This window comes from Periplaneta americana, chromosome 15, assembly GCF_040183065.1.
Source record: "Periplaneta americana isolate PAMFEO1 chromosome 15, P.americana_PAMFEO1_priV1, whole genome shotgun sequence".
NCBI classification, from domain to species: domain Eukaryota; kingdom Metazoa; phylum Arthropoda; class Insecta; order Blattodea; family Blattidae; genus Periplaneta; species Periplaneta americana.
In genome coordinates, this window is record NC_091131.1 from 70,601,249 (window position 1) to 70,627,839 (window position 26,591).

Here is a 26,591-nt window from a genome sequence, read left to right on the forward strand (position 1 = left end):
GAACACACATTCTTTAGACTATTAGGAAACTTTTCTCTGTACCAGAATTTTGTTAATTGATTTCATTTTAAAAATACGTGCGTTTGTTTGCAAGAAAGGAAATCAGAAAATTGTTATTAAATTTGTATTGTTTATTTTACAAAGGTAGAGACTAATATCAAAATTCTGTTACAGACAGTTTGTAGAACATGCTTTTGCAAATACATTGCAAAAAACTGTTTGAATCTATCTTTAAAAATGGTTTACATATATCGGTTTTAGTACAATCCTGCATTGGGTATATATATATATATATATATATATATATATATATATATATATATATATATATATATATTCAAATTTGGGCCTCCAAATATTTATTTATTTATTTTTTCAAAATATTTTTATTTGGTTGAGTTGCCACAGCTATGAGCTCTCTACATACAAAAAATTAATATTTTATACCAAATAGGAAAAAAGTTTTAGAAAATATCATCCTCTCCCCTTAAAAACTTATAGTTCTCTGTTTTGACTGGTTTATTTTTCTACATTACATGGACATTGTTTTAATTTGTGTGTCTGATATCATGCTGACTCCACGTAATGAGAGTCTCACGAACCAGTAAAAAGAAAAACTTATTTCTGTACCATCCAACTTATCGTGACTACATTGTGTTGGCTTTCGCTTCACAGACAGCTTCTATTATGTCAGCAAGTATAGATGAAGAAGCGAGATCTGGCATGTGAGCTGTGCGGAAGGAAAAAGAATAAGCTTTTAGGAAGACTATTACACTTTTACTACGTCATACTAATTTTGACCAATAAAACGGAACGAAAGGACGTGTTTCAACCATCATGGTTGTTTATCTCTACAATTTTATCAGTTCCCTAGCATTTGTTTCTTTGTTTGCCAACATTTCAAACTGTAAATTCTTTACGGTAGGCCTACTGTAAAACATGCTTTTCGATCGTAATTTGTTTCCCGCATAGATAGTCGACTGAAAATGTCGGCTCCGTTCAAACGTTTTGGTGAAGGTAACATTAGTGAAACAGAATTTTAGTAAGTCAGTTAATATCTATTTTATTGTATTAGAGTACTTTATTTCTTCTAATCTTTATATAGTTTCTTCTGTTTTTATCACCTCCTTACCATTTGTTTCTTTGTTTGCCAACATTTCAAACTGCAAATTCTTTATGGTACTATAACATATGCTTTGCGACCGTCATTTGTTTATCGCATATTTAATAGAGAGAGCAGCCATTAAACAAAATTACATAGATAGTCAACTGAAAATGGCGTCTTCGTTCGAACGTTTTGGTGAAACTAACATTAGTGAAATAAAATTTTAGTAAGTCAATATTTGATTGTGCTAGAGTACTTTATTTCTTTTAATCTTTATATACTTTCTTCTAATCGTGTTTTGATTTTCTGTAGATAAATCAAAACCTCTAGTGAGATTACTGTTGATAATTTTTCATGATGGTTAATATTATATATTTACCTACACGGAAATTCATCTCAGACTAAAACTTATCTTCCCCCTCCATACCCATTTGTGATATAGCCTCAGCACATGATAAGGTCACAGTACAGGTCTTGCCTCCTATACTGTCAACTGAAGCATTTTCTATTATAAAATAAATAAGGTTCGAAGTAATAAAATGTAATGATACAAAATTTAATAGTATGCATAACCTTTTATTGTTGATGCTCTCCTTTATGTTGTAATGCATTTTGTAAGCCATTTTTAAATTTAAGATGTATGTTGATCTATTAAATATCTTTTTCTTACAGGTCTGAAATATCTGCACTCTGCTCGTATTCTACATCGAGATATCAAGCCTGGCAACTTGCTTGTAAACAGCAATTGTGTTCTTAAGGTACGGTAAAACTGAATTCGTGATTCCAGGAATTTAATGTAGAATAATAAGTAGGTCTCAGATTTCTATGACCTAAAAACTCTGGAAATATGCATGAATTACGTCTAACAAATATCAAAACATAATATAAAACTTATAAGTAGGGATCATATTTTGTCCCAGTGCGTACGAAGATTAGGTTAGCTGTTCATAGACTATATTGACGTGACGTCATATTTGACGCGTGCCATAGCATCTTGTTTGTGCTGAAATTGGCTCTCTATTCATGATTCAGAACTAAACATCTTGGACTGTTTGCAATGCATTATAGTGATAAAAATTGATACTACGATGATGTTTCCTACAATTTAAATTATTTCTTTATTTAATTCATTTATTTTCACTGGCAGAGTCAAGATCATAAGGCTTTCTTTTCCACTTAACCAGTATAAAAATGCACAGCAAATATGAATAACTGCAACACAAAAACAATGGAATAATAATAATAATAATAATAATAATAATAGCAAAATATGGAATAATAATAATAATAATAATATCAAAATATGGATGTATTTAGTTACATGTAATTCGAAGAGCTAAACAATTGTAATTTAGTGTTAAATAAGACAATTTGTATCAAAGAAATTATATTTCGTAATGAAGGACAATTGATATAACATGAAAAATAAAAATCATATTCCACAAGAGTTATATTTGAAGAAAGATCGTATTTTAGAGACGAAAAACAGTCTTTTTGACAATCGGTTTTTGAAAGTAGTCAATGTCTCAGCCCCTTTTTACACTATTATGCACTATTTACAAAATAAATAGGCTATAGTATAATGAAATAAAATACCTTTCATGACAATACACTACACTGTACCTAGTTAAATAGTGTAAATAATGTTTCATCAATGTAGGCCTACTTTCTTTATCATAGTGTAAATATTTGAAAAAATAGCGTATTCTAGTGTACATAGTGTAAATCAGTGGTATTCAAACTTGTTTGCTAACGTACCCCAAAAATACATTTTTTTTTACCTCCTAAACTGCATTGTAATTATATAAGAAATAACAAATTGATGTTATATGCAAAAATAATTATTATTATTATTACTACTACTGTTGCTATTATTATTATTATTATTATTATTATTATTATTATTATTATTATTATTATTATTATAGGTATAGTAGTTATTGATGCAGTAGTAATAATTATGCGTAGTAATAAATAATGTAAAATGTTGTTGAAGCATTGAAAAAGAAGAGTTGCTATTGTAAAAGAAAATGTGTAAACTGTAGTAATTATCAACAGTTATAATAAAACGAGTGTGTCAGCATTTTTACATGTCTAGAGTGGGATGCGTACTCCTTGAGACAACACCTCATACCCTGGGTGTACGCGTACCATAGATTGAATACCACTGGTTTAAATAATATAAATAGTAAATATTAATGTATTCTGCCCAACTTGAGAAAACAGGATTCGCGTGAGCAGACAGAAGTACCTAGAAGTACCTCCTTCGCTTGCTACATGCATGCACTCATCCGTTACAGTAAAAACTCCAGTAATAATTAACCTCGTAGCCTCCTGAGACAAAGTACGATCCGTACCTATAAATATAACGCAAAACAAATTAAATATTGCTCAAAAATTACTTTAAGAATTTTTTTATTAGCCATTATATGTTCTTCTTCGTATTCTTCTTCTTCTTCTTCTTCTTATTCTTCACTTCAGGGATTAGGCTTAAAGCCTATTCCGGCTTCAAGCCTATTCCTGCTTCACAGTGACTCCTTCCATCGTTTCCTTGGTCTTCCTTGGACACTTTTTCCTTTTGGTCTATATGTTAATATTCGTCTTGGAATTCAGTTACTATCCATTCTCTCTTGATGTTCAATCCACTGCTTTCTAAAACTACGAATCTTTTCTTTCAGTGATACCACGTTTAATTCGCTTCTTATGTCGTCATTCTTATTTCTATCTAGCCTAGGCAGCCCTTGACCGATCTCAGAAACTTCATTTCAGATGTTTGCCATTTCTTTCTGTCATTGCTTGTGAAAGTCCAGGTCTCTGATCCGTATAACAGAACTGGTACTGCTGTTACATTATAAAACTTTATTTGAGTGTCTTTTACCCTTCAGTGTTCTATATTTTATTGTATCACATACTGTATGTGCTGGAACATTGGAAGTTTCTTTCTACTTTCACTTGTGTGTTTGTAAGTGACTTCACATCCTAAGTATTTGAAACTAGTGTTGTATTGGCCATAGCGGACTGTTCAGCCTATAAAACTTGGAAGGGGAAAAGAGGGATGGAAAATGTCCTACGTCTGACCTCTGCGTGACCAATTTTACAGCCATGTTAACAGGTCACTGGGGGTTTATGAATTATTACATGGCATCAGAGTAACTGGAATCTCTTTAGTGTCACATGTTTGGAAGGGTGGAGGTGAGATCAACCAGCAACATATTCCTATTCTTTATTTTTTACGGAAAGGAGTACTCAAATGTTTATTTCAAATTTAAAATGCATCGGAAGATGCTTTAACATGGTCAAGTACAAATTTGTATAATAATATAGAACAGAACATATAATACAGAATAATACATCAGACTACAGAATATAATTACAACAATAGAAATAGAAATAAAATAATACAATCAATATAAAAAGAGGATGCAATAATATTAACAAAATTTGAGGACTGAATGAGCAGCGCTCGTGTTCGGTCGCAGTTCAGATATATTATTAATATAAGAGGAATATAGAAAATAAAATAAAATAGGAACTAAAATTAAAATTACCGCTACAATGAAATTATATAATATAATATTAACATAGAGAAGAATAATATCGTACGTGAATAAAGTAGAAAAATTCATGAAAAATATATATTCCGAAATTATAGAATACAAATATAATATAGGCTGATTAATTCATACACGTAGGCTATAAATTGATTTAATCATATTGAAGACATTAACACGTTTCTAATTTTCTTGTTATATGTTAGTGGGTTACATGTTAGAAGTTCTGGGCGTAATTTAACTAAAGAATTATACAACCGAGGGCCAAAATTAATGCTATGCTTTAGACCAGCAGATGTGAAACATTTTTTACTAATGTTGAATTATTATTTCATCTTGTGTCATGACTATGTGCCTGTAATATATTAAACTTATTACGATTTTTATGATAAAATTTTAACAGGGTATATTTCTAAATTTGTTCAATATTAAATACATTAAATTCAGAATAAATTAATTTAGTTGAATAATCAAAACGTTTCTTCAAACAAATGTTAATTATTCGTTTTTGTAGTAAATATAACGGACTAAGAAGAATTTTTGTACTTCCACCCCAAACAATAATACCATATTGAATAATTTATAATATACTGAAAAATGGTCAAATAAACATTTCGTAAAAAAAACTAATGGGTTACGTAGCATCGAAGATTAACGAATTTATAAATTGTTTTACGAAGCCTCTTACAAAGATTTTGTCTTTATGTTTTGACAACATACTGCTGGCGAATCCAGTTACCTTCTAATTTCATTTAACCACAAAATATTTCTAAGGGAAGAAAATTCAAACAACCAAACGCAAACAAAATCTCTTGCCATTATTGACACAAACCATCTTAATTCTGCTCTAAATACTGTTAAAACTAATATAATCTCAATAAAAGTATGGCTTTTCTACCATTTTTAGTCAAATATGACTATGCTAAAATATGAATTTATATGACCAAAAAAAAAAAACCGTGTCATTGTGCTCAGAAAAGCTAGAAGTGTGTTTAATTTAAGTTTGTAAAGGAGACCAAATAAATATATAACTTGTCATAGGAATCTGAGTCCTAATATAAGTGATGGAAATAATAATAATAATAATAATAATAATAATAATAATTATTATTATTATTATTACAGCTATATAATTTTACATTCTTAAAATACGGTATAATTATAACTGGAGAATTGAAGTTTAACCGGTCCTTAATCAATACTGTGTACTAATTTACGGATTATTAATTTTGGTGTGATTAATACAATATATATACAATTAATTATGAATATTTGAACGTGTATGTAGCGAATGCGCTTCAATACCGTCATTGCAAGTGTATTGAAACTGAGAAGCGAGTACAATGCAGTAGTAATTTAGTAGTACCGAATGTATTTAAAAATAAATACATCCTGTATATTAAGACTTTGCTGTTCAGAGTGAAATCTTAGTTTCCAGACTTCGATGTTGGGAAAGGGATATCATCAGTGGCAGCAAAACTTGGACACTTTCCAAGAACGTGTGCATTTCCAAGGCTTTCCTGTATGGTTTCCACAGCTGTAACAGATGCAGTACAAGAGAAAAACATAATTAACTCACTATCCTTACCTCACAGAATTTTTACGAATTTGGAAGTAGGAAAGAATTGAGCAGTGCTTTTTCATATTACAGTGTAGTATAATGTAGTGAAATCTCAATAAAGAGGTAGAGCTGTTTTCAAGTTATCAGTAAATTCAGTTGTTTTATAAATGTTTTTTTTTTTCACACTAATTTTAAAAATCTTCCTATAATGTATGGGTAATGTGGAAGAAAGCTTTGTCAGTTCAGAAAGGGTTAAACAAACACATCATCTTCCTAATACACTTTATCTTCAAGAATTCAGTTCGCATTAGTTTAAAAGCAACTAAATATAGGCATACGTATGGAGATCTTTGACGAAAAAGATTAAAATTGAGACAAACAAAATATTGGTCACTGACGTAACCTAAGTGAGGTGAAGTGAAATGTTTTGATTCTTGTGTTTTGTATTTAGACTGATAGGGACTCCAGATATTGGGACGCAAGAAGGAAGATAGTTTTATTGTCCACAGCACTACACTTTCGCATACTTTTGGACTGTTTGGGATGGGTTAAGATTTAATGTAACGGCTGTCCACCAGTTAGGTTGATTCAACAGTGTTTCCGGAAAGCGCTGCACCACTTGGTAGTTAGTTATAATTTTAAAAACTTACTTTTCTGACGTATTTACTTTAATTATTTATTCTAATTAATCAAATAATACCATTACATGAGACGATCGAAGTGTTAATCTCCCGGTCTTAAGCAGATGTCAGTCAATCTTCTTGAAAGGATTGTGGGAAACTGCATGACGTTTCAGTTTGCTGTATTGCAAAAATCGCTTGACGAATATTTGTAAGTTTGTGAACAACCGCAACTTTAGAAGAATGGAACGTAATAATTTTATTATCCTGTTGCTTCCGTGCATTTGATTTAGAAACATTTGCTTGCTGTGATAATCTTACAAAGATTTCCTTGGAGAGTTTTCTAGTCATTGCTCTGTGTCATTAGTTTTTTTCTCTGTTAAAAAAATATAGAACACATGCCTTGTATATATTTTGTCTAACTTAAGCATTTTTTGTTATGATGGAACGATCACCCTAGGATAATATACGATGAAATTTTCTCTTGCAAGATTTTTAAAAATGTTTTCTTTTACATAACTTTCGTAGATCAATATAGTCTGATCCGTTTGAGTATGGATAATATTAATTTATTATTATAAAGCTATTAAGATAGTAGAACAAATTTCTTGCTGATTATATTATGATTAAAAGATGGGAATTTCCATATATGACAATCAACAATGCATAATCTTGAAAATGAAAATTGTAGATGATTAAAATGGCTACTACAAATCAACAGCGGGCACAATATGTTCTTTGGTATGCCAAATTTGAGAGTGTTAAAAGAGTTCAAAGGAAATTTCGACGTGAGTATGTTTTAGGATCTGGAACATTCGTAGAAACAGATTCTGTGTTAAAAAAAACATGCAGAAGGTCTCAGGCGAAACCCAGTACGAGAAGCAGCTATCTCTTGGCTTGGCCTCCAAACTCCCCAGATCTAACACCTCCAGACTTCTTCGCGTGGGGTTTTCTTAAAGACATTGTCTATTCACAGAAACCCAGGAATATTGATTATCTGAGAGTAAAAATTACTCAAGCTTTTCAACAAATCACCCCTCTTATGTTACAACGGACCTGGGCTGAATTGCATTACCGTTATTAGTTGTGCAGAGTGCGCAATGGGGGTCATGTTGAGGTCTGAGGAATTTCCCATCGTTCAGTGTTGTATGCACAAAGTTTCAACAAATAAAGTTGAGTAGTAAATGTTTTACGGTGTTTTTATTTTATCCATACTCAAACGGATAACCCTATATTTTAATTCTAAATGATATTGAATTCTCGCTGTATTACCCAATGAACCGTCACATACTAATAAACGTGTCATACTAGCATCACACTCAATTCAAGTGCTTAAGAAACGGATTATCATCTACTTCTGTCTACTCCGGGACAGTTTTTGGCAGTTTTCGATCAACCTAACAGATGGATACCTGATACCTGCTAACTGCAAATATGTAGACTATATTACATGAAGGTTTGCGTGAGAGAACTGTCAATTAGGAGGGAAAAAAATGAAATTTCACTTAACATAACGAATATGTATTTAATTTGTATTTTTTTGAAAATGCAATTTCTTCCCCTTCCCCAAATTTGACACTGCAATTCCCTTGTGAAAAAGTAGTTTTGTTTGAACTGTTTTGAAGATCTGTGACTTTGGCCTGGCACGAGTGGAGGAGCCGGATCAGACGAAACACATGACACAGGAAGTGGTGACACAATACTACAGAGCACCGGAGATCTTGATGGGAGCACGGCACTACTCAGCTGCAGTCGACGTCTGGAGCGTAGGATGTATATTTGGGGAGTTGCTAGGAAGACGAATCCTTTTCCAGGCGCAGAGTCCAGTTCAGCAAGTAAGTCTATTTCTTTCTTGTGCAGTTAATTATCATTTCCAGAGAATGTGCTTAGTCCACTCTCAATCCCTCTCTCTTACTAGGAATGCTCTGATTTCTTCCTTCTCATTGTTGTTAATTCCATATGTAGCATCTGTAGCATTTTGGTCTGCCCATCGTTAAGGCTGGTTCACAATAAACCGGGAACGGAAACGACAACGGGAACGTGAACGGAAATATTGTTAAAATAATTGCATTTAAATATGAGCATTCACAATAATTGCGAATGCTCATAATTAAATATATTTATTTTAACAATATTTCCGTTCACGTTCTCGTTGTCGTTTTCGTTCCCGGTTTATTGTGAACCAGGCTTTACTTGCATGCTTATAATTATCATGAAGTTTCTTCTTGCTTCTGTTAGGGATTGACTCTACATTGTTCCTCCACCTCATAAATAAGAAATACTTAATATAGACCTTGAAACCTTTAGCGTCATCTCGTACAGTACAGTGCCCTATTTAACTCTAATTGATCTCTTGGTTATATTTGTTTCTGAGAAGATACTGAGAACTTCTGACGTATTGAATGATGAAACGGTTGTTAATATTTTATCTATCATTCTTGTTGTTCATCTTTGTCTTCTTTAACATTCAATATTAAGTTATCACTTCCTTTTGTTATTCGTAACTTCTTGTAATTTTAAGTAAAAATTATTGTCATTCTTGTGGTATGTCCTTTTCAAGTTATCTCTATTAAAGTCCTGCTTAATACTTATTTAGCATTAACCGAAAGAAGTTTACAACATAATCATCCAGTTTTTCATATTATTCTAGTTTCCTCATTGTTTCAGAAATAACTGGCAGGTTTTTTCTGTAGTTCTCTTTTGTGTTGCTTAGACCATCCCACGATACTATCTTGAAATTATTAAATGTTTTACTTCTCGTTGCTTCTTTATTTATTTATTTATTTATTTAATCAAGATGTATTTATTTATTTATTTTTCTGTCTTTCATTCTTTAACTCTTTCTTTCATTATTTCTCTATCTCTCATTCTTTAACTCTTTCTTTCTTTCATTATTTTTCTATTTTTCATCCTTGAACTCTTTCTTTTTTCCTTTCTTTCATTATTTTTCTATCTTACATTCTTTAACTCTTTCTTTCTTTCATTATTTTTCTATTTTTCATCCTTGAACCCTTTCTTTCTTTCATTATTTTTCTTTCTATCAGTCTTTCTTTCTTCCTTTCTTTCTTTTTTTCTTTCTTTCCTTTCTTCATTTCTCTTTCTGTCACTTTTCTCTTCAGTTCTCTCTTCCTTTCTTTCTCTTTCTCTTATTTTTCTCTTTCTTCCTCTTATTTCTCTCTTCTTTTCTTTCTCTCATTATTTCTCATTATTTTTCTCTTCCTCTCTTTCATTTCTTCCTTCCTTCCTTTTACTTCACTATTTCATTCTTTCTTCCTATTTCTTTCTTTCTTTCTTTCTTTCATTTCTTAGCTCTCTTTACTTCATTCTCCTTTCTATCTTCCTTTCTAGTGGCGAAGCTCTTTAACAGACTTTTGAGGCTTAGCCTACCCATGTCAGAAGCCTCGTAGCGACGTGTAACGACTGCGCTCACAGGCAGCAGCACTTGCAAGCTTGAGGGAAGGCCGGGGAGAAGGGGGTATCGATTCACTTCGATTCAGTAGCAGGACGCTGGGCTAGCCTCAACTGCGATATAATACGCCGCACTGTGTTCGTCTTCTGTGAATGCGCTGCATTGTTGAGTTTTACTTTAATCAAAAGCGCATGTGTGTGTGTTAATACTAATTTTGTGCAAAATTGCTCATACTGAGAGAACATTGAGGTCATTATTTGCAGAATTAAAAGAGAAATCGTTTTCAATTTGGGTGTGTGAAACAAAATGAGCTTACAAATATAGGAGATCGACACTACATTTGCATATTAAAATAGCGGATGGAGGAAGATAAAATAGAAAATTTCAATTTTTATGATATATGAAATATCCTTGGCTAACAAGGTGCTCTGAGACAAATAAGTTATATTGTTATACCTGTATTGTGTTTGGGGGTGAAATTGAGTGGCCATCATCTTCTTGTGGGGTCTGTGTCACAAAAAATTTTGATAAAAAAAGTCGAGAAACCTCCTGTATAAAAATATATAAGCTAAGCAGATTTTCTTTTCAGCCTACCTTGTATTTACACCTTATCTTTGCCACTGCTTTCTTTATTCAAGCTTGTTAGTGCATAGATTTTTCTGGTATCATCACTTGTACAGCATAACATACTGTATGTTCTTGCACATACATAACTTGTGTAAAATTACTTTTCCCAAGATGCATTGCCTCTTCTCTTATCAACCATGCTTTCCTCATGATAGCCTGACTCCTCAAATACGGATGTTCTCTGTGGTATAGAGGTGTTATTGTTTATTGCATTTAATTTTGTAGCCTATTAATACAGAATATATTGTATGCCACCTAGTGCATTATAAAAAAGAAGTACTTATCACATCTCCTGTATTTTAAGATTTTTCTTGCGTTGTCACAAATCTATAGTGCAATAAAAGTAGCAATACTACCTAAGCAGGTCACTTTTCTCCGGAAGATGCAATGACTATTTTCTTATCGAGTTTGTGATTGATATTATTTCAGTGATTTCGAGTTATACTGAAAAATTTTATTTTACTTATAGCATGTGCGGTGTTATTTCTGTGAACCTAGAACATACCTTGCTGTTTCTTGCTTTGTAGGTTTTAACTTTCAAGTACTTAATTACAAAAAGTTTTTACAGATAATATATTTTTCATATCTGCAATTTCTACATTATTTACAGCTCCTAATAGTTGATAGTAGCTAATAGTTTTGATAGACTTTGTGTCAACCTCCAAGTAATCAAATTATTATTATTATTATTATTATTATTATTATTATTATTATTATTATTATTATCATTATTATTATTATATAACCTAGATGTTGATATAGCGTCGTAAAATAACCCAATAAAAATTATTATTATTTACATAATCTCAGTTTTCACATCCCAAATTTAGCTCAACTTGAATTATTGTAAAGTCTTGTGTTTTGTTATTCATCACCACTATGATGATGATGGTGATTATTATTATTATTATTATTATTATTATTATTATTATTATTATTATTATTATTATTATTATATCTAGACAGTTGCTGCACTATACACCATGAGGGAAAAGACTTATTGTAAGACCTCACAAGAGATGGTTGGAGAGCATAACAAGCCACTATGCCTATTACTTGAAAGGATGATGATGATTATTATTATTATTATTATTATTATTATTATTATTATTATTATTATTATTATTGTTGTTGTCTCATTTCAGTACATAATACCATAGTTGTTACAGTGTTGCTAAATGCCGTAACCAATTAAAAAATTGATAATACAATTGTGAATCTGTTGTTTTGCAGCTTGAACTTATAACAGAATTGCTGGGAACACCATCACTGGAAGACATGCGCTATGCATGTGATGGAGCACGAACTCATATGCTACGGCGGGCACCTAAACCTCCTTCTCTTACTGCACTCTACACATTGTCATCACAAGCAACACACGAAGCCGTGCATCTTCTGTGTCAGATGCTAGTCTTCGATCCGGTAAGTAACAAGATACATGGATTCGCCTATGTTATCAAAAAATATATCTAAAACAATCCCCTTTATATACCATAAAGACATGGAAGTAAAGATACATATTTACATGACCTCGAAATTAGAATGAGGTGGTGTGGTTGGTACCATGCTCCAACTGTCTTTTACCCCTGGGAAACCTAGTATTCAATATGACAGAAGGTTGAGTGGACTCCAGGATCATTTTGGAAGTTTTGGCTGCCAGGAAAATCCTGTCATCATCAGGGATTGAATCCAGGACCTTCCAATCCGTAACCAATTGCTCTACCAACTGAGCTATCCAGATGTAATGTATATGGGTTTATTCAAAAGTTAGAACTCGTCTGAAATCACTGAAACTTTCTTTCCTTTAAAGTGAGACTTACAGAAAAATAAACATTTTATTCACAAGAAATTAGGTTTACCCATCTGCAATTTCTTAAAAAAAATATACGATTCCAAGATAAAATATGTGTAAACACACCAAACCTTAACTTTCTCGTTGTTATTATTTAAAATATTTGGGTACAGTGAAGTAATCAAAATCGTTGAGTAGTTCGTAAAAGCATCATGACCCTTCCCAAGAAATTAAGATATTCTTTAAAAGTCATTATGTTTTAGACATTACTCTCATATTTGGTATTTTAGATAAGATATATATATACTGTATAGCTATGTTTATTTCAAATTTAAAAAATGCATGTAGATCGATGACATTACTTAAAAACAAACCTGTGGAGTAATCCAAACCTTAATATAGGCCATTCGTTATCTCGTGAAACTTACTTACTCGTGAGGGGAAGGAAAAACGGACTGAGAAGCTTCCCTCCCTTGCTATGCTTCCACTTGTAGCTAGTGAGCTCACGTACCCCCACCATAAGATTCTTACTATGAGCTATGGTGCACTCATGCATTTGGTTTCATGAGATGACGAATAACCTATATTTGGTATGAATATATTTGGAAAGCCTGTACAACACAATGCTGTACAATACAATCAACAGATTCACTAAATACTAAATGCAGATTTGTAAATGTATTTATTACATGTAACAACAGTATTTAAGCCACTGTTGTAGCTTAGGTGATAGCAAGCTGGTCTTGTAATCCGTGTCTGTAACTCTGGCATAGAATTAGCGTCAACGTTATTTATGAAATGATTTTCTCTCTTTACGAAAGATGGAACAGAACATCTATACAGTATTTCATTTTACTATCACTATTTCCAAATAGCACATTCATATATTATACCATCATCGACTAGAATCAAATAGCATGGTTCTTGGATTGTGAAATCCAAATTTTCTATTTTTGTTCTCCAATGTAATTTGTTTTACTGTTACTGTTTTTGCTCGACATTGACAATATTTCTGATGCTGATTTGTTAGAAGATAAAATTAAGTACTTAACTAATATGATATCTTTGAGTCAACTTGACTTTGTTACTCACTAATTCAATGCACCAAGAAAAGTCTTTTGATATTGATGATGAATCTGTTTTCTTTCATGTCCTGGAAATATTTTTGTTGCATAGGATCATAGTTTAACATTAGTTTTATCTTATTATAACGTTTCCGAGTTTTGATTTCATATCAGTTATATGAATGAAATTTCTTTCTGCCTTCTATATACCATGATAAATTAATGAAATTTGCTTAGTACATATTAACATTTGTAATAGGCTTTACCTTTGTATTTCTGCTACATTCATAACGCAATGATTTACTTTTCCTTTCAGTAAACACTACTGTAGTGAAAGCCATTATAACTCAACGTACATAATTTTCCTGTTAACACAATGCTGTGTGTTTCCAAACACGGTATCTACATAGCACAGAAATGATTTTCGTGAAAGAAAGTAAACACGGCTCTTATAGTTTGAATGCACTAATCAATGCTTGTTGAATACTGCAGCATTTTTTCTTTTTTTCGATTATGTTACAATAGTGGCTAATGTGATCACACTTTGGATGCTTTGATATTGTGCCCTGATACTCGATCACATTGTTTATGGTTGTTTAGAGGTAAAATCAAGAGGGTGTCCCGACCCTAGATCCATTGACATTTCGTCCACTGTTTTCTATCGTCCACGTAATGTTTATGTCCACTATGGTTTTGTCCACTTTATACCGTCCAAAAACGTATTGGTTCAGTTAGTTTTGTTCACTCGTAGATTTGGTTCACTTGTTATTTATGTGCTGTTTTATTTCTCATTCGCGATAAATCTGTCCACTTTATTTTCTCACACATACAGTATGCCACATTTCCGTCCACATGCAATAACATCAGGCTTGTATTTTAAATAAAATAAAACATATTGAAAGAAGATTTGAGGTTAATTTATTGTACAATAAAAATTCTACACAAATCCGTTTTTTAAATAGCTTTCTGATACCATGTCCTCTTATACTTGTTCTTTGTTCATCTCCTTGACTTTTTCATTGTACAATTTAATTTTATAACATTGCCTGACGGTGCATATCGACATTATTGTTTTCATAATAATCTTCATATTAATCAGCAATATTCTTAATTTGCCTTTGATTCATAAGATATCGTTTCTTTACAGGATATTTTATGTTTGTATGCCCCCATTCAGCTGGATCAGCAAAATTCATTATCTCTTTGGTCTTTTTGAATAATGTTTTAAAAATTTACAAATAGATGCATGATGTGTCACTATTAATTTGTGAAATTTTGAATGTCAACCCTCAACCAAGTTGTTTGTCCTTTGTGATCTGTCCAGCACAAGATCATAGACATTCCGAACGTTTGGTGGAACCTTGGAGGTCTGCTTCCTCTAATATATATTATGTAATTTCCATGTATGTCATAAAGTCCTGGGCACTCTCGTGACTTCGTTCTTCTACATCTTCCAATGCATCTTGTAAGTTATATAAATGAATGAAAGGCAAACTCAACAATCTACGTATGTCTGTTTTTATTACGTCGTTTATAAAATCAATCTCTAAACACCAGATTGACTACATGTCGCCTAGGGTTGCCAGATTTTGAGATGGGAAATAAAGCACATCTTTCTTCCACATTCGGTTTCTTAGAAAAAACATTGAGTATATAAGAAGGGAATTCATTCATTCATAGTTTCCTCCCCAAATGCATTCTCCAATCTTTCCTATTTTCTGCCTTCCACTTAGTCTCCGCATATGATCCATATATCTTAATGTTGCCTATCATCTGATAGTTTCTTTCACCATTCCTTCCAGTACATCCTTCAGTAGGCAGTTTCTTCTCAGTCAGTTACTCAACCAATGTATTACATATTAATTAATACAGTCAATCTTATTATGATTTATACATTATATATTGTAATTATTTATTATGTCATATAATTATATTGTGAACTACTCTTTCATTTTATGTATTCCTATATTTAACCTATATTTCTTGAATCTGCCGTATTTAACTATTTATTTATATAACAAAGTCTTCTTGTAAAATTCACTTCAGTTTTCATCGTTGTTGAATTATACAAAAAGTTCATTTTTTATAACATTTGCAGTAGGACCTATTTTATTCTTTTTCATCCTTCCATTTTGTAGCCATTACTGAAAACAATCGCCGTAATTGGGGAAAAACTTAGCAAGAACTTCATTACAAATACAATATTTTTCGGTTTTTGTGCACCAGTTTAATCTATAAAACGACCAATTTTTTTAATACTGTCATACATACTACTACGCCACCACCAACCACACTGCAAATGTGATGTAAGTACTACGCACGGGATTTGGAATTTGAAAATGGAACATTTAGCGTACAGTTCAAAACTCGCACCATAAGCAGAATAAAACTAGCTAAAACCGTATTGTTCCGGGTAAAACCATACATCTGGCATCCCTAGTGTTGCCATATAGCTTGGCCGAAATGAAACGAGCACCCCTTTACTGTGGTTTGGGGGAACACATTTCGAACAGTGTTCAATGGCCCTTAGTTGAAAATCTATTGAAACATACCAGGGAGTCAACTGTAGGCCTATATCTAAAACCATTTGTTTTATATGTTGAAATATAAACACGTACGTTTCCTCAACTTTTTTGTTGCGTAAGACATACATTAATGGGAAGACAAAATCCATGACTGCCCCATAGGCCTATATGGTGTACAATTGATAAAAAGTTGATGGAATGCTCTTGAATGTATCGTCCTGCTTCTTACCAGGTTGTGTAGGGCATCATCTTCAGTGTAAAATATTAAATACCTGTTGAGATCATCCACACCACAATCTTCTTGCAAAAATCTTTTTCCTGTAAGCGTGCTGTCATACGGTAGAATTATTCGACATTCATGAAGGTTCATTGGCACTGGATATTTGTATTTATTTTGAGCTCGATTCACAGTATGCAGCAGTGTATTTCTTTCTGGTAATCCTAAAGCACTTCTCCATCTTGTATTTCGGAAATTTCATATTGTATAACAGAAGTGGAGGAGCGTTTGAATGAGTTCTAGCTTTTCTTTTAATGTTGATCAGGAACATCTGGTATAAAAGCAACAATAAACAGAAATCACACACTATTTGACACAACTCTTCATCACACGAACGCACCCACACAACAGGCAGCGAAGTTGAGATAGTACCGAGATCTAGTAGGCTCTTACGATGGTATCAAGTAACACCGAAACAGCTGTAAGCCACACATGCTTACATAATTAACACGAGTAAGATCGCCATTTAATCAATTATTTAGAAATATCTGGCTGTAGAACACCTAATTCCCATTTTCTTTGTTCTTGTAGATTGCCAGATCAGGGTTGTAATTAATTAGGCATTTACAGTAAATACTACAGACTACACTCATAAAATGAAATGTTACACATGCAGGAGACACGTAATCCTCATGGAATTTGAGGGATTTTTTTATTTTTATATAATATCTTACGTGTTTGTGGGTTAAAGTTATTGGAGAAATTAAGTAATACTTGACTTTTGTTGTAGGACAAGAGAATAACAGTGGTGGATGCCTTGGCACATCCATACCTTGATGAAGGGAGGTTGAGGTATCACTCATGCATGTGCAAATGCTGCTACACCACAACAGGAGGCATGAGACAGTACACTGCTGACTTCGAGCCTGTTGCTCCCCACAGCTTTGATGACCTCTGGGAGAAGAAGCTTACATCTGTACAACAAGTTAAAGGTGAGAGGTGCACGCTCACATTAACAAAATATTGCAAAATGAAGGATATGTTTAATGTAAGTTTAGCAAGTATAGGCAAGAATTTTAAATCTTATGTCTTCTTCATCATTATCATCAAGCTTTCAAGAACATAGGCCAGTGTTGACCTTTCTTGTCTTAAAATTCATTCATCAGTTTCTTCTTTGTCTTCATTGTTCTCTTCGTCCATTTCGAATATTTTTCATTAATATTGATAATCTTGATCTGGACATCCAATTCATTTTGTGTGTTGCTTTTTTTTTTTTTTTTTAATGGGGATTAGTTTCAGTTCTTGTAAAATTTTGTTATAAGAAATAGATGTGTGAGAACAAAATGTAAAAAGAATCATTAAAAAATATTATAAAACATCATCTGTGGCATTTGAGTTATTGAACATTATTACATAACACAATTACAAGCAAGGGCACGGCGTTTCTTAGAGCTACAGCTGATTATAAATATATACGAGATTCTCGCTGATCTCATTGATATAGCAGTAAACGTTGAGGCTGTCATTCTCGACAAACACATTCCTTTTGGGCATCTACAGAGATGTTGCCCCACACCATCACAGAGTCTCTGCCAAATGACATCCTTGTGGATAATGTGCACTATGCATAACACTCTTCAGATCGTCTCGAGACTTTTTCCTTATCATCTGAAGATTACAGGAAGAACCTGGACTTGTCAGAGAACAACACACTGCTCAACTTCTACACTGTCTCTTGGATGTGCTGATGAGCAAACTGAACATGGTCAGTTCGGTGCTGTGTGATCAGATCTGGTTCTGTATCAGGTCGTCATGAATGAAAACCTTGTTCTCCAAGGCATCGACGAATAGTTTTCTTGCCCACATTAACATCCTTTGCTTTGACAGTGAAGCTTGGACTCTAGGACAGCCGTGGCGAAAATGTGATCATGTGCCAAGCCACTGTGCAATCTGCAACGTGCATAGCACCTATGAAGGGAGGCGGACACCTGAAGGGGAAGTGAAGCAATTGTCTGACCTATTAATGGATTTTCATTTTCCTTACGTCAAGCACTTAAATATAATTTTATACAGTATAAGGTTACAAACTAATGTTTAGTACGTGTAACGAAGAAAGAAATGAACAAGAAAACATAGGACACATTATCACAACCTAAAATTAACTTCTTCAGAATGTGTCTGTGACAGAGTTTCAAAATCAGGAATTATGTCACTTACTGCCAGTTGTAGTTGATCACGAAGGTATTTCTCTGTCAGTCGTGATCTAAATTTGGTTTTTACTATTTTTATTGTTGAAAATAATTTTTCACGAACGTAAGTTGTAGTGAACATGGCTTCAAAACAGCAAGCGAAAGAACGAAGCTTCGGATATTTATTTTTTGGCAGAGATTTGAAAAGTTCAACATTTGTTAAGTCCTTATATCTAGCTTTCACTTAACATCACATTGTAAATCTGTGAGTTTAAATTGAAGATCTACAGGCTCGACTACAGAGATAATAATAATAATAATAATAATAATAATAATAATAATAATAATAACAACAACAACACTTAACCTTTTAATGTTTCATCAGTAACATGTAGTATAATGCCCTTTTCTGTTATACAACCGTTTTCCTCGCAATACTTGTAAACAAATCATACATTTAATATTCTCATCATATTGGCAGCAAAAAAATGCGTCCTTCCATCCTACTTGAAACTTTCGATTTTGCAGAGGTACATGGTTTCAAGAGAGACATTGCGACGATATGCCACTCGCAGGTCAGAGACAAATACAAATGGAATGGAGTTTGACTCCAGTGAGTGAGAGGGTAGGGTTGGGAGAGATATAAAGCAAGAGAAAGGCATAGCTATCATTGCGAGCCACAATGTGCTCGTGAGTCACATTTTCGCCACGGCTGCTTTAGGAAAAAGTGACAGAAATAGAATATTATGGTCACTGAAATAAAGTTTATGTGCCGAACAACAGGCTACACTAAATGGGATTGTAAAAGAAATGAAGACATCCTACAAGAACCTGGAATGGAACCTGTACTGCAGTACATAAATTAGTATTAGAATCTTGCACTGTTTCATCTTTAGAGATATTTATTTTCATGTTTTGTACTACTGGTATCTTATTTAATTGAAATAAATTCTTATATAAATTATCTCATTACTATATATTACGACTTGGTGACCATTACATATGCACATTTTTATAGAATAAAGTTCTTTATCTTTAATCCATTGTTTTATACTATATGTAGTTCAGTGACATACAGTATTGTAGTCTGGTTTTCTGCTGCATAAGTTTGAACACTTCTAGTAAACATTCTGTATTACCTGAATCAAATGTATTGGAATTCATCGTTTTTGTAATAATTTTTTTCAGTTCACTGCTGTGGAATATATCGAGTGGGCTCAAACACTTGAGTTTTAAGTTAGCCTAAATAAATTTCATAAATAATAATGATAATTATTGGGTGGGCTCGGGCCCGTTTGGCACCACTGGTTAGGATGTCTGATTGTGAAACGAGTGGGCTTGAGTTCCAATCTTGGTTGGAACAGTTACCTGGTTAGGGGTTTTCCGAGGTTTTTCCCTAAACCAATCGAAGCAGAATTGCTGGGTAACTTTCGGCGTTGGACCTCGGACTTATTTCGCCATCATTTCTTCACATGTCATAATCATCATTACCATAGAATCCAGATTAAGTTCACGATGCAATGTACTGCATTTGTACAAGACCACAGCTGTTCAGTGACAAATATCATTCACACAACAGGAGTGGTAAGCACAATAAGCCTGAGGCTGAGGTGCAAGCCTTTGGGCTCCTCCTCCATAAAACAAATATTTTCAGAGGTTGTTATTCACTTCTCGTTGAAAGCTTATATGTAGGTCTAATCTATAAATGCTTTGCGAGTCTCTTGCTTGTAATCCTTGTGTTTCTCTAATAGTTTTAATATTGCACGAATATTATTTATACATAATCTTCCTCTATGAACCCAGTTTCTGTCTCTCAGAGAGCGTTGTATAAAAAAAAGAGATTGTCTTGGTTAAATTTGTCAGAAGCATAATGTTCCTTCCATTTATATTAGGTTCTTCTGGCCACCTATTTTAAAGTCCATCTCGAGCTACTACTTTTTGTTTGTTACGTGTTTTAACACAGTCTGTAGTTCTATTTCCTATATAGTGAGTGTAGCATCTGTTCCAACTTGCATTATTTCCCCTTTTTGAATGGACCAGTTCATAATATTTCATACAATGTATAGCTACCACTCTTAATTTCTGAAATTATAGTAATTTTGGTTTTATATTATGACAGATCTCCTCCCTTTCCCTCCCCCTCCGGAATTTTGTTTAAATAATTCAAGTAGATTTTAACTGTTATATGTGCTGCATCTTATAATATCCTTTGTTCATGTGCATTTCTCTTTTAATAGAGATTTTGACATTTATAACCAAGTGCTTCCTTTACTGCTTTTTTCTGTTATAGATTTAATGTTGGAACCTTCTCCTTAAATTGCTGCACTTTGGGTTTCAATATTATTTTTCACCTCAAAATCTGTGCTTCAGTGGCTGGTCGTGATAATATCTTTGAAAAATATTGGAGTGCAAGAGGTCAAATGACTTTATTGTCAAACGCCTGGCATTAGAAAACAACAACAATATTATTTTTCGTATTTTCGAATGTTATATAATTTCTTGTAGAATTTTGTTCAGAAGAAGGACCATAAAACGTTTTTATATGTCGCTGATCCTGATTTTAAGATTACTTTGAATTCAAGTAAATAGTTATCAGATGTTGTGTACTCAAAAAAATCTGTCTTCAAATAGAACTGCTTCCACCACCCAGAAAAAAATATATATATTCTCATGACATCCACGTATATTACATGAATGTTTAAAGTGTCGATAGAAAGAATCATATTATTCTTAGAATATTGCATTTTAGAAAATCTTAGTATTTCACCATGTGTTAACTTGATTATTGGTTTTTCCACAAATTTCAGTTATGTTTTCTGTTGATTGACTTCCGATTATGATGTTTAAATTTCCGGATATTATAATGAAATAATTATTGTCCATCACTTTTTGTAAGTTACCATACCATTAAATAATTCTAGTTGAAAAGGCTCGCTTCTCTATGGTTGACGTGCTCTATTTGAATAATTCCATTTATAGTTCCACTTGAGAAATCTTAACCTCACTCTGGATCATATGCTCCATTTTGCATAAGGTAACTCCAATCTATTTTGCCATGCACATTCTTTTATAAATACCATACATTGCACACATAACATATAATTTCATGCTTTCATTCTTCATTAAATAACATTGGTAATTTGTGAATCCTATTTATTTCTGGTTGGCTAGGTGATTAGCTTACCATAGGTGTGATCAATGATTCGGCTTCTATTTCAGTGTTCTTTGAGTACTATTCCCATAAGAAGGTTATTGCACAAAAATAGACTGGACAATATTGAGCATCCGGGAATTCAAAGTAACTGTTTTCATAATGTGGCAGGAACATATATTAAGAATAAATCGATGGTGTTTGGGTAAAGGGGGTTAAGTCATAAAAATGAGTTTTGAGATAAATGAAAATCAAACTTCGAATCCTTACTGCAAATCAGAGAATATTTTTTACAAAAATTAAAACACGCTAAATGATAGTATAACTTTAATTTTTACACACAAAACATGAAATTGACAAGTAATTTGTGAAAGAATATATTTTTAGGCGAAAACCTATAAAAACTAGCAGCATAACCCTTTCCCCTCCTCCCCACCAATAAAACTGATGATTTATATCCATTTGCACCTTTAAATAATTATTTATAGTGAAATAATGTAGGTGTAGGAGAATGAAATAACCATATTATGACATGTATTAATGATCTCTAATTTATTTATTTAAAAAATAACAAAAATGGACCTCTCACTACACAAGGCAGTCTGAATAAGTGACGGAGATAAAAACTAATAAACATATCAATATTAATGATAATGTTAAGCTTGTTAAATAAACAAATTTTATTACTTCACTGTGTTAAATAATGAAACTATTATGATATTTTACTTAGTGATTAGTTTTGGCGGGACTTTACACTATTTTTAAACTTCTAATGAGGTTTTGTGTTTTCTTCCAGTTTCTTTTTCTTGGTGTCTTGGTGGGAAAGTGTGTGGCCAGAGGTGGGGATGTATTTGCAATTGGTAATGTGTCTAACCACAAATTCTCCCAACAAAATACCTAGAAAGAAGAAACAGGAAGAAAGCATAACGACTTCACTAGAAGTTTGAAAACTGCGTAAAGTTCTGCTGAAACTTATCACTAATTAAAGTACCATATAGTTTCATTATTTAACACAGTGAAGTTATTAAGTTGTTCATTTAACATTATCATTAGTAATATACAAGTTTAAAAATTTGTAACCAAGAAAGAAAGCCAATAGACTACTCTTAATGTTACATGTAGTTATGAAAGCTGTATAAACAAGGTCATTTTTAAATATTTGCTGAGTCTTGCATTGCACTGGAATCAAAACTGGTCAATTGCAAGACCTATGAGGTTATCGTCGATTATGACCTTGACCTTGTCAATACTTCATTCCATAATGTCTGACAGGAGAAGTAAACATTGTCGGCAGAGGAGGAGAGAAGTATAATTGCTGTTCAACCAATGGCAGAGGTCTTATTCCACTTTTGTCTTAAAGTTGGTCAGAGATAGAACGCTTCAACTTCAAGTCAGGTGTGGAGTGACCTCTGTCATTGGTTGAATAGCAATTATACTTCTCCCCTCCTCTGTCGACAATATTTATTTCTCCTGTCAGACATTATGGAACGAAGTATAGGCAAAGGATTTTTTTTTTAATTCTGCAGAGGCATGCAAGATGTTTTTGTAGACTAGTGCAGTTGACCCCTTCACATATCTCAGCCCTTTAACTCCGGTCTCTATCGTCATTGTTTTCTTCATTCGTAATGCATTTTGTATAACAAATCAGATTAGCCTACTCCAAGAAGTGTGCCTGAGTCATCAGGAATATTTTGGAAGGATGGGTTTTTCCATAAGAGCAAGCAAGATAAATCTAATCGTGTGGATGGTAAACTAGAATGTAATTTCTTTTTTCCTCTCTATTAAAGCATGGCCAGTATTACATTCTATGTAGGCGTGTATACTTAGGACCAAGAACTTATGGTATATATCAATGGAAATCATTTTTAATGCCGACATGCACTTTGCCACCATGTTCTTATTATTTCTTTGTTTCTTTTTTGTCATCTGCATGTATCTGAATATATTAATGGAATGTTGTGAACATTCACAGGGAAAAATTGGAAATTTTCTGTTTTTCAATTGAAATCCCCACACTCTCAAAACAATTTTTCTTTATATTTGAAATTCTTCTACAAGAAATATAAAATATAATTGTGGAAAAAAAAAATCTTATTTGATAAGGTTGTTACTACATCACACGATTTAAGTCAATTTAAATACAGTGAGTGAAAAGAAATAATCTGACTTACTTCCCTTTCTTCAGTAAAACGTAACATGTGAAAGGAGTTAAGTGACATAGATTCTTTTACCCAACCCAGTATTACAATTTTCGTTTTGAACCCTTTTTACCCACTGTAGAATTTATCTTGTGAATTCACTGGGGGGAAAGAAACTCAGTTTCACAAAAAAAAAAAAAAAAAAAAAAAAAAAAAAAAAAAAAAAAAAAAAAAAAAACTTAACCCCCTTTTACCCGAACAACATCGAAATTATATTTTATTCTTTGCTCATGTTTTTTTGTATTGTTTTCAAGCTGGATTTATAAAATTCGTAATATGGAAGTTATAATTTCTATTTTATTGATAGTACTTGTATTTTTTTATAGGTTGAACATGAAGATATTCCTCTATGAAATAAATAGTTTAACACTTTAAGCCCGGAAGTATTTAAATATGAATGTTAGATGGAATGGAGTTTCAAATGGTTAAGAATTCATATCGATATTACAGTCGATAAAAAATCGCAAATTTAAACATCCAAGTGGGAATACTAGTACCACCACCTGGTTCTTGACAATTTAAATGCTACTGGGTTTAAATGTTAATTGCCTGTTTTGTGCATATCCATAATTTTTTATCTTTTCCATTATGTGGTTATATGATGCAGCATCAGTCTTCATTTCTCTTATTCTTGCCCACATCCACTGTCAACACAAAAAGGAAGATTGATTGCTGCAATAGAACAGACTGAAGATTGCTTTTGTACAATTCTAATGTGCTGATGTCGTTGTGTTTGCAGAGGAAATGCACAAGTTCATTGCGGAACAACTGAATACCAGTAGAGTCCCGTTGTGCATTAACCCTCAGTCCGCAGCATTCAAGAGCTTTGCCAGGTAAGGCTGCTGCAGGCTCAGGAGAGCCACGACGCAGGCTGCGGTTCGGCTCTCTGAAGACCTCCACTACTCTTACTATAAAGCTATAAACCATGTTGCGACTTCCGGAAATGCTGAGGGTACAGTCCACACCTTCCTCTACTTTCATAGCTTACTCAAGTGCATTCAATTCTCAGCATTCCGTGTACATTTATTTCAAAATAATATGAATTAATTTCCTTACCTCAGTGAGACTATTTCTAATATTTTAAAAATCTTTTTTTGTAATTGAAAATTAGAATTTCTTCCTCTATTATTAGTAAGGGGGATGTTACTGGAGTCAAATTGAGAGCTGACTGCACTGAACCTGAAATGTTATAAACCTGTTTTCAATAAATGATGAGTTACGTGTATGTGCTTTTACTAAGTGCTCTGCTAAATGTGCAAGAGTAGGAAATTGTAAGATTTTGCTATTTCATATTAAGTAGTAAGTTTAATAAAGATTATTGGCTTTAGCAAATTATCGAGGTGCTTTTTTGGCAGTATTGACAACAGGTTTTAATTTCACAAATGGAAATTTGAGTTTGACAAACGAGAATTGCAAGTAATGTTGTGATTTGTTTCTTTTTTAGCTCTACAGTTGCCCACCCGTCTGAACTACCTCCCTCGCCCCACCAGTGGGAGTGACGCTATCCTCACCCTAGTTTGCAATTGTGAAACGCTATAGTGTACAGTCGTCACTCTCGTCCGATGGTTGGGTTGCTTCTATTTCACCCGAGTCTACCACCTCACAAAAAAACATCATGTTTTGGGATTCCAAACTAATTAACCGCACTAACGATTTAGTCCCATAGGAGCATGGGGAATGTGGATTCTTCAAAGGAAATGTATCGAAAACAATGCAGATGTTCCCTATTAGGTTACCATCGCAAAGACAGATACTAACTCGCATTGGCCTCCTCTCTCTCTTCATTTGTACATAGTAATTATAAGAATAACGGTGTGTGTGTATGTGTGTGTGCGTGCGCGTGCAAGCAGCATAGGAAAGACAGAGCAATAAATGAAAAGTGCTCTCACGTAAGAATCTTTTGAGTGCTGCTGGTTCAGTGGACAAACATAACGGAAAAAGAATGAAAAGTGCTCACTGAAATTACGTCAGAAGGGAAAATAGAAGCTAGGGTCAATGTGTGGAATTAACATTTTAACACATACAAGCCCACTGTGATTATCAGAAGGAATGTGAAATTTGCATGATCTGTGTACAACTATTTTCTGCCTGGATGCAGAAAATGACTGGACAAGCTGGACTTATCCTATTGGTGCTGGGTTTCTAGCAATTGGCGCTTGGTCTTTAAGTCTGATGACGTGGATAGCATCAGAAAACGTACTACTAATACTATGTATTAGTCGTTTTATGAGTTGTGGAGCAAATTACATGCGTTGCAGAGGCGGTATTAAGAACTGAAACCTGTATGTTCTGTGATGCTGAGATTCCGAGTTGCCTCCTGTCACCTAGCAGAAATGTATTTTATTTTATTTCGTTTTGTGATAATATGGAATTATTTCGGACTGATATATCAGTAAATTGGTTTACAGTTTTAAGCTTTGCCTCATCTGAGCACGAACCGAGGGCATAGCAAGGCTTGGATGGAGAGCCCTGTTCTGAATATATTATTTTTGCAATTTGAACATAATTGTACTGTAAAATCTGTGATCTATTCGGAACACCTGGAATTTAGGAATAATAGTGATGTAGTTATTTCTATTACG

At 33.1% G+C, this 26,591-nt stretch overlaps 1 protein-coding gene across 2 annotated transcripts in view; it reads left to right on the plus strand.

The window, feature by feature from the left end:
* Positions 1 to 25,653, plus strand: part of nmo (serine/threonine-protein kinase nemo) — a 329,069-nt gene extending 303,416 nt beyond the window's left edge. The window contains exons 5-10 of one of the 2 annotated variants that reach the window (XR_011336158.1): positions 1,778 to 1,863; positions 8,463 to 8,672; positions 12,107 to 12,295; positions 17,262 to 17,463; positions 24,749 to 24,961; positions 25,454 to 25,592. Coding sequence is in view for 1 of the 2 variants with exons in the window: in XM_069847645.1 (XP_069703746.1) it covers positions 1,778 to 1,863; positions 8,463 to 8,672; positions 12,107 to 12,295; positions 17,262 to 17,463; positions 24,749 to 24,842; positions 25,454 to 25,508 (836 nt within the window). In the remaining variant the exon portion in view is untranslated. Of the gene's footprint in view, positions 1 to 1,777; positions 1,864 to 8,462; positions 8,673 to 12,106; positions 12,296 to 17,261; positions 17,464 to 24,748; positions 24,962 to 25,453 lie in introns of both variants that reach the window. The other variant, XM_069847645.1, reaches the window with a different exon arrangement.
* The last annotated feature ends 938 nt before the right edge of the window (positions 25,654 to 26,591 follow it).